The sequence below is a fragment of the Lygodium microphyllum genome, chromosome 19 (genome assembly GCF_053477565.2).
Source record: "Lygodium microphyllum isolate KBCC chromosome 19, Lygodium_microphyllum_v1.1.10, whole genome shotgun sequence".
In the NCBI taxonomy this organism is placed as follows: Eukaryota; Viridiplantae; Streptophyta; class Polypodiopsida; order Schizaeales; family Lygodiaceae; genus Lygodium; species Lygodium microphyllum.
Window position 1 is genome coordinate 77,745,004 of NC_141153.1, and position 19,693 is coordinate 77,764,696.

Below are 19,693 nucleotides of genomic sequence, written 5' to 3' on the forward strand. Positions count from 1 at the left end.
AGGCATGTTAGGCAAAGGATGGAAATCCCTATGGGGGAGTGACCCATGGAGTAAGTGACAACGCACCATAAGAAGAGGATGGATATCCCTACATCTGAGAGGCCGATAGATGGGGTGGTGAGTGTCCAAGGCGAGTGAGGGGAATACCCATTGTAGCTGTCCTAGGATAGACATATGTGCTCACTTGCAGGTATGTGTTAGGCACAATATTAATGGGTGGCATTTCCGCTAATGATGTGGCAAGGTACAAAGTGGCATTCACTTGTGGATAGCTAACATGTGGTGTGGAAAAAGAAAAAGTGATAGGAAAAGAAAGAGATGCTCCTAATGTACTTGATGCAATGGTGGAATTTAATCCTAAGCTACTGGAAACAAATGAAAGAGAACTGGTAGAAGAGAGTGGGATGAGAGGAAAGTATGAACCAAAAATCCCAACTCTATGCTTAAAAGAAACAAAGAATACAATTCTAGGTGCACTTGTAGCTTGTGGGCCGGTGGCAATAAGGGTCCATTGCAGCAACATCTCCTCCACCAAGATTCAATGCATTGAAAAAGTCAAGTTTCATACCAATGAGAGCCTTGATTTTGATACATTGGATGATGCATATTATGTGCCTAGCTTGGGGGGAATCCACGTTCCATCCATCAACTTTGCCACTTATAGAGAGTAGTCTTTTTCACATCAACCACTATTGAAGTCATTGATGTCAAGATTGGTCTAGTGATTGCTTTTGGCAAGGTATAGTGATACATTGAACATGATAATGACAAGATTGGTCTAGTGATTGCTTGTAGCAAAGTATAGCATAATGGCTTGTATCTAATGACCCAGTTTCTATCCTAGCCAGTTGCCATGGGCTTTGAGTTTCATTGCATGCATGGCTTGGTTGTGGCCAATTCACCTTTAGACAAGGAGTGCCTTTGACACTTTCGGTTAGGCAACCTTTGTTACGACTATATGAGTTGTTGGGGTAAAGAAATGCTCAACCACAGAAAACACAACACAATTGTGCGACGAACACACAGATTGATAAAAAAACATAGTTAGGGTTAGGGTAACTCAGAGACAATGAACACGGTGAATAATTATGAATGAATATTGAATAGAATACAATGCTCAATGCAGCAAACACACTAAGCGGTGGAGAATATTGACCTTGAACTCGTGTCTTGAGGACTGGGGTAGAGAGTATCAACTGGAGAGTATGTCGTACTTTGGCAGACCCCCAAATGCAGCAAGGCAGCCTCTGGATGTGTTTGGCAGCAGCAAATGCAGCAGTAGGATGCCTGATGATGTGTAGAAGACATGTTGGAAGCTGCAAATGTGCAAGAAGATGATGATGTGGCATTTGGCGATGCACAAGATCAGCAAAATGCAGCTCTTGGAGGTCATGATCAGACTGGTTGGCAGCAACTTGCACAAAATCCAGCACTTGGATGGCGTGGACAGGCTGGGTGGCAGCAATATGCAGCAAACACAACTCTCCAAGCTGTTGCCAGCTTCAGACGGTAGCAGAACATGCTGGAATGCAGTTTTTGGGGCAGCGTGCAGTAGTAAACATAGAAATCTGGTGATCGATTGTTTGATCAGCAGTGTGGAGATAGCTGGAAACAGTCTGAATCTGTGATGAAAGGCTGAGAAGCAGGTGCCTAATGGTAGAAGACAATGGTGGATAGCTTTGGCTAATCCTCTACATGTAGGGTGTGGACAGCAAAGCTCTAGCTCCTCCAAGCTACTATCCCTAGATTGAACTACCTCTATCCCCAAGAAATAGAATAACTAAGGTTATTCATCTCGAAGGTGGAATAAAGCTGGGCCTTAATATCCACTATAGTAGGAGAATCTGAGCCTATGATAAGTAAATCATCAACATACAAGAGAATGTAGGTGATCCCCTTTGAAGTGGTTTTAATACATAAGTTTGGGACATAAGGGGTAGAATGAAATCCATGAGTCCTAAGGAACTCATCAATCTTGTGAAACTAGGAATGCAATGCTTGCTTTAGATCATAAAGAGCTTTTCGCAAACGAAAGACCTTCTCTTTACAATCTGCAAAAGGTAATATGAGGGTTGCTTCGCATAGACTTCCTCCTTTAAGTAACAATTTCAGGAAGGCACTTTTGACATCCATCTGATAGATTGGCCAACCATGATGAGCGGCTAGTGCAACCAACAAATGGAGTGATGTCAATTGCGCAATGGGTGCAAAGGTCTCCTCATAATCTATGCTATGTTTTTGTTGAAAACCTTGCACCACAAGGCAAGTGTTGTATTTATCCAATGTTCCATTGACTTTCAATTTGGTCCTAAAGATCCACTTGATTGCGACGACTTTCTTGTGGCTCGGATGATCCACAAAGATCCAAGTCTCGTTTTGATCAATGGTCACAAGCTCCTTTTCCATGGCCTCTTGCCATTGAGGATGCTTTAGAGCTTCTTGCCAACTCTCTGGCTCAGAATGTGCTATATAATCTACTATAGAGACATATGCAAATGAAACATTGGTGGGTGCAAGCTAGGCAGATCTTTTAGGGCCTCTCGGAATGGAATTTGGTGGAAGGATCCGCGAATCTCACGTTATTTGTTGGTGTCAATGAGGTAATGTGTCTTGCGATGGAGGCATGGGTGTTGAAGGCTTTGCAAGTGGGTCAGGAGGGCAGGTAGCAGATCTAGCTCAGCACTATCTATGATGTGGAAGGAGGAGGGATCGGCTCTCAGAGGCCGATGTAGTGGTATGTACAATATCCCTCTCATCAAAGACATCTCTCTGGACAATCACCTTGTTTGTTTGAGGATTGAATAAATGGTAGGCTTTTTCCTCAGAAGAGTAGCCTACAAAAACTAGGAGATCAACTCGGGGAGTGAGCTTTCCTATCTTATCATCAAGAGTGTGCATGTAGGCATGACACGGAAAGACTTTGAAATGGGACATGATAGGCTGAGTGCAAAAAAATGCCTTGAAGGGAGTCCTTTGCGAAATTGCTGCAGTTATACATCAATTGAGGATGCATACCGAAGTGTTAACAACCTCAACCCAAAGGCACTCAGAAAGTTATGCTACTGCGAATAGCATACAACATGCCATGTTCATCACAATCCAGTTCCTACACTCTGTGAGTCCATTCTAAGAGGGACAATTGATAGAGGTGAGCTAGCAAGTGATGCCATGCTCTTGTAGAAACTCAGTAACTTGTGGGAGATAAACTCACAAGTAGAATCACTCCTCATACATTATACTCGACGACTAGTCTGATTATGTACAAGCAGCACCTATGAAGAAAGGTAGATGAATACGTCAGATTTATGCTTTAGAAAATACACTCACATGTGTTGTGAAAATCATCCACCATTAAAAAGAAGTACTGTGTGCACTAAGGGCGATAGTGGATGTTGACCTACAAAGATCAACATGAATCAATCATCCAGTATAAAAAAGAACGACAGTGCGCCACTAAGGGTGGCAGTGGATGTTTACCCACACAGATCAACATGAATCCATCTAAGAGGCACCTTAGCTTTGTGTATGGTCTGTTGAGGAAATGATGTGCAATATTACTTCCCTAGCTAATAGACTAGACAAACATCCTTGGACAGTTTTAGATAAGGAAGGTCCTCAACCATTTGACGGTGTGACAAATCATAGAGTAAGTCATACCAAGGTGTCCTAAGTGATAGTTCCAAAGGTGCTCATTGTTCGTAGACGCCTATGTGGTGACTAAACCCTAAAAGTGGTGGAACTCTGAGTCCCTCGGCTATCGGTTGGGAAAGATGTCGAAAAATGTACAAGAGACCAGAGAGATAGTAGGGTTTGCGAGGAGAAACGCAAAGTGTGTATGGCAAATACTGAGAGAAAGAGAAACTTAGAAACACACGAACATGTTGATGATGCACTGAATCATGTTGGGAAGGAAAGCTAATATAGTGGAGTCGAAACTTAGAAGATGACTGCATTGTCCTATCTGAATCAGGTGGCACACTTGTGGGGAATCTGCATAGTGAAGGAAGCGAAACGCAGTCCTTCGAGAAGTGGGCTATCAAAATAATCATTGGAAGGTGAAGGACAGCTGTCAAGGGAATGAATCATAGTCCTCTGATGTCGTCGGAGGTGATGAAGATGATCACGAGCTATCAAGGGAGCAAACCATGGTCCTCAGACACTAGGGAGATGACCTGGGCAACAAATGCAAATCCCAAAGGGTTTTGGAGTTGTATAACGTAGGGAGAGCAACACCTAGATGCTGATGCTAGGTGGAATATGATGACGCCAAATGTGGAGGATCTCCCAGGCTGCAAAACACAAATACCCGGGATGTGTCGGGTTGACGCCAGGGGTGAGAAGGTTGTTGCTAGCTGAAGAATGTTATCGCTAGTTATAGAGAGTTGACGCTAGGCAAAGAAGTTCCAAACGTAGACAGTGTGAAGAGTGCTTAGTGGGACAGGATGTCGTCAGCTGTGTAGGACTGACACCAAGTTGTGGGGAAGCTCCAAAATGCAAAACTTGATGATGGAACAAGGCGCTTGAAGCTGAGAGTGAAGAAGGTGGAAGGCAACCATGAGCCATGAATTGCAATGTCCATCGGAAGGGATGTGAGGGCAATGGAAGGACTGGAGAGAGAAGGGAAGAATGTTGGAGTGATGAGGGAAGAGGGGTGAAGAATGATTGAAGTGGGTGAAGAATGAATGAAATGATGGCCCATTTATATGCATAAGCTGTCTAGGGTGGCGCACCACTGAGTGGGCACCCATAGATGAAATGACCAAAATATGGATACCAACCCTTTTTGGGGCTGTGAGTGCAAAACCCTAAATGAAATGTGTAAACTGAAGAAGTGGTTTCTCAACAAAAGAAATTGGGTTATCATGTAGAGGCCACTAGGTTGTGCCTCGCTGCAAGCAATCACTAAACTAGTCCAAGAGTCTATGCCCTCGGTTGTGGTGGCTATAAAGAAAACTGCTCTCCCCAATCGGGAAAGATACTGAACGGACCATAAGCTCTCCCTATGTTGAGGAACATAATATACATTGTCCAACGAAGCAAGATTCCAGCCCTCATTCAATATCAAACTTGATGCAATCTAGACCATGAATCTTGATTGAGGAGTTTCCACATCGGACATTTTTGGCTGGAAGCTTGGGAGATGAAAATGTCTTGGATGGGGGTCATGTGATGGGTGGTTCCACTAGCCACGATCCAAATAGGAGATCATGTGCTTGGTTAGGTAGAGTGGGCCTATGCGGTTGCCTTGTCTGGAGGTAATTGGGAAATGTGGACTAAGCTTCAAGCCTTTGATGCCTCCATAGAGATGAGATGAGCCTCATGTCCAGCAGACCAATCAGACATGCCCTTTGGAGTTGAGAACAATAGTGGCTGTGATGGCTGACGGTGACAGAGTTGGTCTGGTCTTGCCCTGTTGTCCCTGAGATAGTTGGATTCAGATGTGTATGATTCAGCATACTCGACGTTTGCAAACATCTGGTATGCAAACGTATGAAAAGCCATTTCATACCAGTCCATTTTTTGGGTTTAAAAAAATGGCTCATGACTAGCCAGAACTGTTGCTTTTTGCCTAGCAACATTGTTTCCTGCAGTCTCAATATTCTTTCATGTGGATTAACTGCATGTGCAGCCTGCGTGCCTCAGCCTGTTCGCGTACAACCGACCAATCATCAGCTTGTACACTGTGCAGAACCAAGGTAGCATGTGCAGAAATTCAGATTTAGTGCAGCGTGCTCAGCCTGTGCAAATACAGGGCAGTGTGTGCTCAGCCTGTGCACTATGCAGTGTGCTCACTGCTGAGTGCTCAGCCTCATCCTCTCCCTCTCTCCCATGCTGCTGTGTTGAGTGCTCTACAGCCTAGGCCCTACACAAGCTCTCTCAAAATTCATACAGTCCCCTTAACAAATTCCATAGTCTTTTATGGTTGTTCTTCAAAGTGTAAGCTTTGTTGAAATGTTTACAATTTCTACCAAGGTTTAACTTATCACCCTTATATTTTTTAAAGAAAAAATTAGGGCAACGTATGATTCAGCCCGGGGTTTGAATCACACTTCAGCTATACTTTCATACTCGCACACATATGAAGTATGAAACGTATGTTATCAATATGGTCCCTGATTTTGATTGCCACCACCTTGCCTCCCCTGCTTGGGTTTACCCAACGGAGGGGCTGGGATTTGACTCTTTTGTTTGGGTCGCATGCCTTTGGCTTTGATCGACACTCCTCATCAAAATGGCCTTTGGCATATGCTAGGAGATGTTCAACATAATGCCCTTAGTGGTGCAGTGATAGCCATCTGCTAAACAAGAAGACCAGGCTGATAAGAACATGTGTGTATCAGATGCTGATGGAAAGGCAGCCACACTCCTGCTACTGGTAATGGAGGCTTGGCACCTGCTTTCGGTCAATTGTGGCACTCTTCTCTTCGCAGCGCGTGTTTTGCCCCTCCAAAGCCCACAGCACTACTGCTGCTGCTGTCAAATAGAGTTTTTCAGGCCACTATGTCATCATCTACCTCTAGACTGCTGCATTTTCCTGCTTTCCGCTGTTTCACACTGGTTGGAACCCTACAAAATGGTGAGACATTCATTCTGGCACCCGAGTGCTGGTTGGTTGCTCCATGCAGCATCTGTTCCAAGTATGGCACACTCTACTGCTTATGTTATCAATGACTTTGTTAGTCCCCCCTTCAGCCCACTGCTTGAGAGATGCTGGCTTGTTAGGGTTTTTGCTCCACCTGAACATTGAGCTTTTGCTTCAGCTCTGGCTTCATTGCAGTTGGTTGAGCATTGTATCACTCATTCACTCGTTCATTTAGTTTGTTCTCATTTCATTCCATTCTTCGAGCATTTCCTTTGTTAGTCATGTTGAAACTCAACTCCTACACCTTGTGCACTCTATTAGCCCTAGAATTCTCACTCGTGCTGCTATGGGTCCAGATTCTTAGAGTTCACTTCCTCACAGCCCATTCAGCTTTGGAACATGTTTCCATTGGGGCACATAGATTCAGTATGCAGCACAAATGGGCATGTTCTCTAGTGTTGCACAGCTAGGGCCACCAGCAGCTTTAGTGAAGGAGATTACAATCTACCTTCCACCAAGGATACAAACTAAAGGCAGGCTCTCTTAGTTCACTGTATTTCCAATGGACATAAAATCTGAGGGATGCAATGGATCTGACAAAGCTGAAGTGCATGTGACATGCCAGACTAAAGGCTATCCTACAATTGGCCAGATTTGGCCTTATCCAGTTGGGGGTGGATTATCAACATTGTACCCTTTCTCCATGTTCCTGGTAAATTAGTAATGCATATTGCTGTTTCAAGGTTTGATCTGTTCTTTTTCTGCTCAGCATTCTCTTCTCCCTCTACTGAACTTTGAACATATGAGCAAGGGGTGAGATAAAGGTTCCAATGCGCCCATACACCATGTTGTTAGAGTAGCCTTCTATGCATGCCTTGATGATGGCTTTCTATCACTTGTGAAAATGAATGCAGCAGGATATAGGAGGAGATTTCCTCAACCTTGAATTCTGGATCAATGGCAGCAGTTCCCTCTCTTGATAATTCTTGATCAGGATGATAAAACCAAGTGAATTCCAGTTGGATTTTTAACAACTTACTTTTTGTCTCCAATAATTTGCAGTTACAGTATTTCTGTTTGTTTTTTCCTCCAATTGTGACCTCTAAAGGTAATTCATGAAAAGAGGAAAGGGTTTGCTATTAGAAAGCCCTTCAAGGGCATACAATACCTTAAGAACTCATGTATCAGAGCATGTGTTTTCAAGGCTTTGAAATATAGTCTATTGAATAAGAATGAGAAAGATTTCAGGCATGCCATTAATAGTAAGAGGACCACTAAACAATTTGATCGACTACCAAAATGGAACAGAGTATTGTCAAATGCATGAAATAGGTGGCAAAAATGTTATATGAAACGTTAAGGAGAGCCAGGGTGTGTGTTGGAGGGATTAACAATTCATCTGACTTACACTCTTCAACATTTGTGCAGGCAATGCTACCGTCATGCACACAAAGGATGAAGATTCAACTGTTGTGGTTTACTGTGTTTCATATTTATGTAGTATGTGCAGAGATAAGTTTTGGCAAATCTCATGTTCATTTCACAGCCAACACACACAACAATCAACCTCTCTCGAAGATAGCAATGCATAGAATGATATCATTGCTCGATGAATCGGTTTCAATAGAGGCTTCCCCAGCTCTACTTGGCACTACTGTATGTACAAGACCTAAAAACAAACATATCTGGGTTCTCTAAATCCTCAATAAAACTTTATTATGGGTCAATCAGATAGCAGAAACTTAGAGTAAGATGGGTCATTCTTTGCATTCACTCGAGTTTCTTTTTCAAACATTGTTTCGGTCATTTCAGATGGTACCTGCTGTGAGGATATGTCTGTGTTCAGGTTTGGGTTTGGTAGACTGTATGGTACTAAATGTGTGGTTGGAAGAAATTTGTATCATGTGCCTGAACATATCCTGGATGTGTGTAGTAAATGCACCATAGACTTTGCTAACAGTTAGATTCTTCAATGTTGCTACGAACCATCTTCTGAAGTTAGAATCATTTGTAGGGTGAAAATGTCGACTTTGTAACTGTACAATTCAAAAGGCCTTCTGGAGCAGTGACAACTGACTGGATTGGCGTGTTTTCACCTGCTGATTTCAAGTATGGCCCTCTTCTTTCCTGTTCTAAACTTGCTTCTGACTATCAGATACTAAATCTTGCTTTCTCTATTCTAAACTCATTATTTAATTCTCTTATTGCCATTCAGACATCTCAGAAGGGACTTGTGACTCTTAAACTTTGAACAACATAAAACTGGAGATCAGTAAAATACGAATGATTGTCATTTGGGCTGATTCCAAATGTGTTTCTTTTGCTTGCCCGGGTTTGGTTTTGGAGATTTGAATGCATGAAGCATTCACTTGACACTACCTCATCTCCTTATGTGATGGATGGTTTAGATCACCAAGCATGGGATGTGTTGGCAGCTGAAATGTGAGATGTAGTCTTGGTAGCATCTATCAAAGCCAGGATAGATGCAGCATTCTCAGCCACATATTCCCACCTGGGCTTGTTTGTCTAGAATTATATTTACAGAATGGGGCTTGGCATCACACTTCAAAGTTTCCTTCAGCTTGAGTATTTTTTTAAGTTTATGCGGGAGGTTGTTTTTCAAATCTGTAGATGTGCTTTCAAATGCCCTAAATGCTCGGTCAATTTTCAGTCGTAATGCTGAAAAGTTAGGCTGCAGGGTACAATATACCTCAGCTAGTATGGCTCGTTTGCGTAGACTAGCAGCCTTACATGATTTGATGCAGGCTAACCTTTCCTCCCCAGATTTTGATATGTGTTTACAGGTTGACATCTGAAATGGCCTCTTCGTAAGGAACAAATTATGAGTAGTTGGCTTGCATGGATGATTTGAGAAACAATAATTGACAATCGTCCAATATCTTTGATAGATTGCATCAGAATTACACTTGCAAGCTTCTTAGGGCTAAATAGTTACACACACATAAATGATTCTGAGTTTGCGCTTGGATTGTCACAACTTTGTTTTGGGTTTGATAGAAATTATTTCAATTTTGTCAATGCAGTCTGGAGACTGTTCAGAATTTAGTCAGTGATGATGAAGTGACATAAGAATGGGCAGCAACTTTGTCTATAGATGTTTTAAAGGATGAAATGAAGTATGATTTGTTGCATCTCCCTTGTAGAAAGAGCTTGGGATGGGATGAAGCACTGAATGAACTTTTCTGCTTATGGGAAGGATCCAAGGGGACCACCAGGGTTAGTGAAACATCTATGTAGATCCAACCTGCACACGAGACACAATGCAAGTCATATTCACATAAAATGATGCATAAAGGGATGGGCATTAGACTCATCGTCGTCCAGCTATAGAGCCAAATGGATAGGATTAGTAAGATAACAGCCCAGATTCAGGTCATAAGGGATGGTATCCCATATGAGTGAACCACCAACCCACAGCATCCTTGTGTTCAATGTGATCCCCTATGGGCCTAGAGTCCAAGGGTGGTGCTCACATGAGATATCACATGAATGAGACCTTGAGTCCTATTTGTCAGACACCTTAACTGCCCTAGCCTAAGCTTGTGTTCACACCGAGTCACTTCATGACTCAAGGCTGTTACCAGCATGTAACACTTCCCCTCTTAAGAATCATGGCTGTTTTGAGAATTATTCCCAAGAACAAAGTTATGAAAGTGACTCTAGAGTGAGCGAATTGACTCTCATGTTGCCTCTATGGGAGGTGCTTTCACTTGAGTAAATAATAAAGTATTTACTCTGGGATAAATGGTCCTCTGAGATTGTGTAGTCCTATAGTCAAGAACTTCCTATATTTTAGTGGAATGTATCAAGTAGTCTATGTCTGTTCACCTTGTCCCACATGTTCTTTCAAATGGTTTATAGGATGAGCTTGGATATCCAAAGATAATGCAATGGGTAGGAGACACTACTTCTCAGCTTGGTAATTTGGAAGGGTCCGCAGTTGCTTGAAGATAATTTATAACGTTTACTAGGTACATTCTCAATTGGCAGTTGCTTGAAAATAATTCATGACATTTACTAGGGACATTCTCAATTGGTACTTGCTTGAAAATAATTTATAGCATTTACTAGGGACTTTCTCAATTGGGACAATTTGTTCACCTTATCCCAAGCATTTTTTTAAAGGACTTATATGAACATGGGATAAACTTGGATATCCAGAGGTAAATCCAATTGGTAGGACATTAATTCTCTTGGTGATTTGAAAAGGTCCATAGTTGCTTGAATATAAAATATAACATTTGGTGGTCTTCACCATGACAGAGAAATCTGATATCTTAAATCCTTTCTGGAGATCTTGAGGAGTGGAATGTAGCATGATCATGGACTGGTTTTATACTTCCTTTGCAATTCTTAGCATCTCTTGCATACCTTGCAAGAAGTTAAGTGTGGGTTGCATTTTCACTTCTTTGAGTCCAATGGCAAGTCTGTGGTTCACCTCAATCATAGTGGCAGGGGACAGTGGGATAGGCCCTGGGACATCAGGATGCTCTCCTCCTATACAGTTGCAGAGATGGGGATGCATCATATTTTGCAAGGACATGCCATGATCTGTTGTGACAAGGGGATGGCTGGGAGACATGTTCTGGATGCCACTTGTCAGGGAGGGGACAGGAAGGGATGGCTACCTATGCTGGTATATTTTTGGTGGAGCACATTTATGCATCAATAGTGCCTAGTATGCCTCTATTGCCACGCAGGTAGAGCAGACTTCATCTAGTTGGGATCCAAAAGTAAAGGAAGAGGTGGATGCATTAGTGGCACATCTTTTGTTCCATGATCATATATTCAATTTTGTGCTGCTAGGTCAGAGTACTTTAAAGTGATGTGAAAATATTGGGGAGTATGGCTCTACATATGTATCTCCGTCATCAAACATTATAGACTGTTTTGCTTGACACAGAGAAGCACCTTGTTGAGCAAGCAACATTGACAAGAAATGGGGAAAAATCAGGTCTCATTGATTGTAGATAGTTGGAGTGACATGTGGAAAAGGTCAATTCATGGCACGGTGGCCTATTCTTGTCGGAGATGTATTTCGTGTTTTCACATGATGGTCTGTAGATGCACTTACATCAGAGTGGATTACTGGCATTGAGCTGATTTTTCATGGGATTGTTGTGGGATTTGTCCTGCAAATAAAGCAGCAGGTGCTATCATTGAGGGTAACTGTCCTCATATTACTCTTGCATGGCACAATGCTTGAATAATTTGCTGAATCATGGGTCAAGCGTGCTATTGAGTATGCAACACAAATGGTAACATTGGTTTTGGATCATCAATTCATTTGATCTGAGTTTTCCAATAAGTCTAAGAAGTGTTATGCCACCTGAAATTGTCTTTAAAATTATCATATTTTTATTTTTATTTTAAAGAGGAGAAGATTTCAATCGGTAAATCCCCTTGAGACAAAGTATCCCCAGGCAAAGTAAAACTATAAAACAGCCATGTAAGGGGCTTCTATAACAAAATGTATATCACAAAGGGGAAGTCTATTACAAGCCCCAAGTGAATAACCAAATCAAAAGGTCCATAGTGCATAACTGTATGCAGTTGACAATCAAAGAAAGTGCTAGAATCCCAAGCCATGAGAAAAAAATCTCTCCTTCTCCTCATAGTCTTTGAAATGCCATGTATGCTTTCCCATCTCTTTTGGAGAGTATGGACAATCTTTGTCCAAATCCTAGAGAGAGTCTTTGTAGTGGATATTGTCCAATGAATATATAGCATGGTTGCATTTGGTAGTCCATATTTACCAAGCAATAATGCTAGCTATGAGCTCCCGTTTATGATAGTGCTCTTGTGTACACATTGTTTGTGAGAAATTTGGCGTGACAATCCTGCTCACAGGTTGCCCCAAGACAAGGTAAGCATGGCATCCCTCCCATGTACATTCTCATAACCATAGTTTGGGCCTTTCTCTATGGCCCAAGCAACCATCACCCATTTAGCAATCATAGACTCTACGGTGCTATGAAATACCATCCTAAGTGCTTTCCTCCAAACCTCTAGAGCTTTGTGTCTCCTCTAGTTGCTAGCATCTAACACAAGGAACATGGTCATTGCTCTAGCCAAGCCAAGTGTCACGGGAACGTGAAATTTTAAGATGCTTTAATCTTGCTGATAACATTTGATTAAGTTAGTTATTAAATGTGCAAGGTTGTCTAGCACATGTGATGCACATGGCAATTATTTCATGGTAATAGGTCAATGATCGTGAGGATGTAGTGGATGCCAAAGAAGAAAGTTGTGATAAGTTATGCCAGTTAGGCTTTGGGGGTTAGTTGGTGTCAGTTTTGACCCTAGGACAGTTATTTGGTCAATAAGTGTCAATGGTGACACTAGAGACTAGCATTAATAAATTAATTAATGCCAATCAACAGAGGTTGGGGATTGCTCTAGGTTGCAAATGGCCTAGCCAATTTAATTATGGATGGGCACATTTAATTTTAGGTAGGGTCAGAAGGGTTGAAATTAATTTTTAAGATAATTTAATTCTGAAAATTAATTTAAATGACTGGATAATACTGAAAAATGGGTTTAGAAGGCTACTACTTTTAGCAAAAATGCCCATGCAAACTCAGAAAACGTCTTTGTGGGTTGGCTCTCAGCCATTCAGTTAGTTTACAGCTTGGGGGGAGAGAGAGGGAGCTGCTCGTCCATTTTCTGATAGAGAACAACAATTTGCTGCAGAAGACAGCCATTTGGGGGCCTCAGCAGAGGCAAGGGACAGCAGGGAGACACCTTCCAAGAGTTGGCAATAGCATTGTTGATCATGAGACAACATTTTGGAGGTGCTTGGCAGTAATAAGTGACTGCATTCAATGCAGACTGGAGCAAGCAGATTTTAGGGTTTTCTTGTGAAGAAAATCAGATTTCTCTCTCATCTTGGCTTTTTCTCACCTTCTCCAGTAATTTCTCAAAAGATCTCAACATTTCTTAGTCGTTTGGAGTAGATCTCAGCCATATTTGGTCAAACAAGAGGATTTCTACTGTAAATCTTAGATTTTTGCAAAAATTAGGGTTTGACAACCACCTTGGGACCCTGCCAATAGGAGAAGGCATCATACATTGAATTCAGTACCTGAAATTTATGTAATTATTAAGAAATTCAGATGCTAGCCCATTCATTGTAAATTGGGGCAACATTTGGCCAGTTTGTGGTTTCAATTGTGCAAGTGTTGGATGAAAAGTCAAGGGGCAAATGGCTCAAATTGCTTACTGATTGTTATTAGAGCAAGGGGCTTTCGGAACAGCAAAGGAGATTGTGGAATCTCAGCTTGTATTCATTCCATTAGCAATCAAAGTTAAAGAAATACCAAAAGTGGTGCTAGTTTTGGGGCCAACAGGGTGTCTAATGTCCAAGATTATTAAGGCAAATTGTGCATTTCAATTTATGCTCAGTCATTAATGGTTGTAATTAAGTACTTGATCACGTTTTACCACCCTATCCAAAGAGGAAGACTGGTTTCACCAAGTGCCAACTATTAAAGTGCTTTGCACTAGTAAATACAAAAAAAGTTAATCTTTCTAGGTCTAAAGTGGTCCTCCAATCTCCTCCAGAAGTTAGCAAGGAAGGGTGATGATTTGTAATATACCAAGTGCATTCCAATGTTGAGTCACCGTTGGCATCATGTTGATCCTTCTCATTTGGATCCTTCTTTCCAACCTAGTGGTATATACCCCCCTTCCCCCCCCCCCCCCCCCAACACACACACACAAAAAAAAAAAAAAAAAAAAAAAGGAACATCCCTAGGTGTGTGTGCAAATGGATCTCTCTATACCCACTTTCCAAAGTTTTACTTTAGTCTTTAAAGAGGCCTTCTCTTGCATCCTTAATACATGTAGTTGTGTCATGTATGTCTCAAGGTTTGGGTCTAAGTACCAAGTCCCATCACAATGGGCCACAACCCTAAGTGAGAGTGGATTGCTCGACTGATGTGCTTGGTGGTGAGTGTCTAGTACCTCATAATGATGGTTGTGAGATCTGACTATGATGTATTCTCCTTGGTTGTGGCCCTGGTAGATTGGGACCTTGTGCTCGGTAAAGTGAAATGGCTGTCTATGTTGGGCATGGAGCTTATTTATGCCCAACAGGCTATGGAGGATAAAGTTCCATGATGGAGAGAGAGAGAGAGAGAGAGAGAGAGAGAGAGAGAGAGAGAGAGAGCTCTTGCAAGTACACAACAAGCTGAATAGATTGATGTGATAGTTTTTGTGATGTAAGTACGAGTGATAGGACCTAAATATATAGGTTGAGGTATCCACCTAAACCTTTGACCCTTATGAATGCTAAGTGGTGTAAAAGTTATTCACACCTAAACACACTTCTACACACAATAATGTGTGTTTACATACAAGGATAAATTAATCTAACAAGTCTTTCCTTTGGGTCATTGGTGAATGAACCCATGACACGAAACATACATGAAAGGAAAAATGAAAGGTCTTACCTCAAAGAGGTGGTGTCTAATCCTATATAACGATTCTAGAAAGGAGTTACATAAGTGAGAGAGATGCATTGTGAGGAAGATCATGGCATGGCCTATTGAGAAGCTCAAGGACCCAAAGTAAGATATGATTCAAAGGTGCATGTGCATTGCTCAGAGACTGATCAAAAGCCAACGTGGTTCAAAGGCACTGATCAAATACATGGGTATACCTTTTAGGATCAACTTAGCGGTCACGTAGAAAGAGGTTACAATCCCCCCTGAAATACAGCTCCTAATAGATTCATGAAAGGAAAATACAAATTGTTTTGGATAAAAATCCAGGCAGAGTACCCCACACAATAAGTGTTTGGAAAGGTCTTAGCACATGTATGGCCATGGTCAGTGTCTACTTCAAAACACATTATTTATTTATTTAGGATTTGATTTAAAAGGCATATTGATAGGTTTCAGGATTGTCGAGACAATGATTGAACAGATACATTAAGGGCCTTATTAGAGGTGGTAAGTGTGTTGAGAAATAAGGCATATCCTAAGCCTTATCCTATGGTTGTATTTAGTAAGTGTGAGAGAGGCTGTGTAAAGTGTTTTAAAGGTCAAAGTGTCTATCACTTTGTAAGATACTTGGAAAAGTGGACGATTGTGAAGAGAGAAGAGAAGAATGAAAAAGAAGAGAATGAAAAAAGATTGAGCATCCATATCTATGTCTCAATCACCTTCCATTGTGCATCTACATTGAATTTATCATCTACTTTCAAGGTGGCTTGTCAAAGTCACTATCAAATAAGATATTAGCAATGGTATATTGGGTGTGCTGCTTGTCTTGGTCTTTATCTTTCTTCTTGTAGCATTGATCAATAGTGTGGCTAAGATGCTTGCAATATCGGCACTTGGGCGGTTATTTCTTGGTGTAGAAGGCTGTCAGTGCAATGACAACATCTTTGTTGCGCCTTTCATCATCCAAAAGGATGGCGACCGTTTCTTCATATTTCATCTCTCAAGCCACCTTGAGAGTTGTCATGGTTTCATGGAATTGTGCTTCTTTCATTGAGCTATTAAGAAGTATAGCCTTTTTATCATCATCATCTAGATAGCTTTTGAGAGTGGTCAATTGTTGGTAAAGAAGGCTTAAATGATTGAGATGTTGCTTAAGAGTCTCTAAAGGATTGTAGGAGATACTAAACAATTGCATCTGTACAAATAATTTGGAATTATTAATATCTCCCTTAAATGTGGTTTGAAGGCCATCTCATACCTCTTTTGCCATTTGTGTAAGATCAAGGTGGTCAAGAAAGTTGTCAAAGAGGCCAAGCTTGATGATGGTGAGTGCGCTTTCATTCTTCTTGAGCCACTCTTGATGAAGTTGTGCGTTGCCCCGAACATGCTTTCATATCTGCATCGTATATCATAATATATCATGAACCGGTAGATGTAGTGTTCCTCTATCTTTGGCTCTCTGTCACATAATGGGCATATATGTTCCTCTGTCTATATACCCTCCCATTTGCTTGTCTCAATCCTCAGGTGGTGGGATGAGGTGTGGATCTAATCAATAACTGTGTGCAATCCATGAGGCAATAATCTCATGTGGGGTTGAGCTCTTCGCTCATATCATACGTGAGATCATCATGACCAATGGTCTTTCCGTATGCTCCCACCCATCATAGTATTCCTTCTTTGGTCCATCCTAATCTCCCAAAGGGTGTCTCCTCATGTGGAAGAGGCTTGGACCCCAAATAACTGCCCCATATAGGAGTGTGGGTGTAACCAAGGTGTCGAAAAGCCATAGTTTGGTGTGCGGTTCATGAAACTGTATGTGAGCACATTGCCTCTCCAATGTACCTAAGGCTGCATATGCTTTTGCCAAACAAGCCTTGGAGAGAACTATGGTTCCTTAATGTGACCCCCAAATAAGCATACTTCCTAACCATCTCCATTGGCTCTCCATTGAAAGTAAACTGGTGCTCAGCTCGTCACCCAAGCAGCTGAAGTGTTAAATACCATAACTTTAGTTTTCCCAAGGTTCACCTTAAGGTCTCTATCTCTGCAAAAAGCTGATAATGCATCCAAGTGTCTATTTAGTCCCTCACTGAGCCAAATACAAGTACAATATCGTCTGTATAAAGCAATAATGGTATCAACACTCTAGCTAGGCTGGTTCCGGCCCCACGAGTTCTATCCAGATATTCTGAAATTTCATCTATGTAGAGCCCAAATAGCGTCGGTGAAAGTGGGTAGCCTTATTTCACCCCAATGGTGCTATTGACTGTATTTGAGATGCCGTCAAGTGTCCGTACTCTCCCTGCCATTGTCTCATATAGGCATAGATACTCCACTGTATCTCTACGGGTATATGCCCTCCTAAAGCCAGCGTGGCCTTTTGATCTCAGGCCATGCATCTTGGCCCATTCACTCAATGCTTGTTCCACAATAGAGCCATATATTTTGGCCCACATGTGTCCAATCACAATAGTTCGATAGTTGCTATGTAGTGCAGGGTCTCCACTCTTAAAGAGTAGCACAATAGTATGGTCTGACCAACTAGTTGGAAATCCCTTATAGATTGCCCTATTAAAGATGTGAGCCAACATTGGTGCCAAGATATCACAAGCATGCATGAAGTGTTTTGCTAGTAAGCCATCATGATCTTGGGCTTTCCCATTTTTCAGTTTCCATATGGCATTCCTCACTGCTTTTTCTATGAAAAATCTGCAATTTGCTGGTCTTGAGGTTGAGGGGAGTGGCACAGGCTCTTGGCTAGGAACATCATAAAGTGTGCAAGCATATTCATGCCAATCGTCCGATCTAGTAATATGTATAGGTGGTTGGCTCTCATGCATCCTTTTCCATGGTCTCTTGCTGTCCTGTCCCAAGAACATGGAATGCATTTCTGTTTCTAGTTTGCTCAGGTATTCCCGCTTCTTTTTGCATACCAATCATCCAAAGAGTGTCAGTGCATGCTTGTGTGTACATATGCCAAGTGCCACCTCTCATTGAAAACATGCTCATGTCTCTTTGAACTCGTCATCATACCAGCCATTCTGTGGGGCATTACCTCCTAGAGGCTTATTTGACGGTGTTGGGTATTTCACTCACGCCTCACTTATGCCTACACTCACATAGGAGTGTTGGTGATCAGTACGACACTGGGGCACTTTTTACTCTCGGTAGGAGAGGGTTTTTCCCCCAGACTTATGATATTATTTCGTATGTGCTTATGACACACTTACGGGCACTTACCGTGTTCGGGTGTGAACATCCCCCTACAACCCTAAGGTTTAAGGTTGTACCTTGCACTTTCAGTTTACACTCTTTTAGTCTATTGTATTGGGTGTCGTGCTTCACTCTCTACTGTCTACTGGTTTTCTGTGCTGAGCTTCGATCGTGTCCTCCCTCACATTTGGTTTCAGAGCATTGGCTCTGTTTAGCTCAGGTTCTGTTCAGCTGAAGCTCAGATTCTCCTCAGCTCCGCTTAGCCTCCAGGGAGCTTCTTGCTTAGTACCGACACAGACCTTCAAGTTTGCCACAGCAGCCACCAGTCCGTCAGCAAGTCGCCCTGCACCTGCTAGGCCTCTTAAACGCTTTGTAACAACAGCTCTGCTAGCTGCGACACCTGGTACATGTGATGCCCTGCGGCTGCCCTGCAGCCTTTGCATGAGTCACCCCTGTCCTGGTTGCACTGCCTGTCAGTCACACTACCTGCAACGTTCAGCCCATCTCTTGCAGCTCCTGCTCGCCAGCGACAGTGCTGCCCAGTCCTACAGCCCGTTTATACTCCAACCACCCCTCACCAGCGACACCCGCCTGCTGAGTGCTGCCCGCCCGTTGGTCTGAAGCGCCGCCTCTGACATCGCCTGCGACCTGACCAGCGTTAGCACCACGCTGACCACCCCCCTAACACAATCCGCCTGTGACCAGCGCAACCCACCACTAGCCTGTCATTACTAAGGTATTTCAAAAAAAAACTTTTTTTAATTCCAGAATTAATTTTTGGAAGAGGGGTTTCTACCCACACAGACACAGAACAGAGGATACGTGTCCTGGACACGGTGGATGCAAATTTCTCGCCAAATTTGTTAGATATTTTGGGGCTTTTGTGTTTTTTGAGGACATTGGCACATGTGTTGCAGTTACAGTCACTGACAGACTGTTTTTGACAAACCCGAGGCAAGAAAATTTGGGGATTTTGCTGGTACAGTGTTGCTGAACACTGATTGCACGTTGGACTGCCTGCATAACAGATAGTTTTGACAGAGTGCACCTCTGTAAACTAATTGCAGAAAGTTATTTCCTGCAATTTTTAGAAATTTTTAGATTTCCAGTGTAGTCCTGCTTCAACATTGCTCTTTTGCATTTTTTGGTAATTGAAAATCATGGCAAATAAGGGAGGAGATGTTTTCACCTATATATCCAAGGAGGACAGATTCGATGGAAATAACTATTCACTTTGATCCTTCATTATGAAGAATATACTTGTGGCAAAAAATCTTTGGGATTATGTCAGTAGAGAAGAAGCTCGACCTGGAGTTGTGGCTCCAGCTACTCCTCCTCCAGGAGGACGTGCACCACGAGCACCTCAGCCTGCTCCACTTCAGCCACTTCCCCAAAGAACAACAGCTCAAAAAGCATGGGATACACG

At 42.3% G+C, this 19,693-nt stretch overlaps 1 protein-coding gene across 1 annotated transcript in view; it reads left to right on the forward strand.

Moving 5' to 3' along the window:
* The window catches only part of LOC148020061 (putative inactive purple acid phosphatase 1), a 51,258-nt gene that overhangs the window by 14,008 nt on the left and 17,557 nt on the right, over nucleotides 1-19,693 (forward strand). The window contains exons 2-3 of the mRNA XM_087700337.1: nucleotides 8,012-8,239; nucleotides 8,598-8,692. Coding sequence (XP_087556463.1) covers nucleotides 8,015-8,239; nucleotides 8,598-8,692 — 320 coding nt within the window. The 5' untranslated portion in view covers nucleotides 8,012-8,014. The remainder of the gene's footprint in view (nucleotides 1-8,011; nucleotides 8,240-8,597; nucleotides 8,693-19,693) is intronic.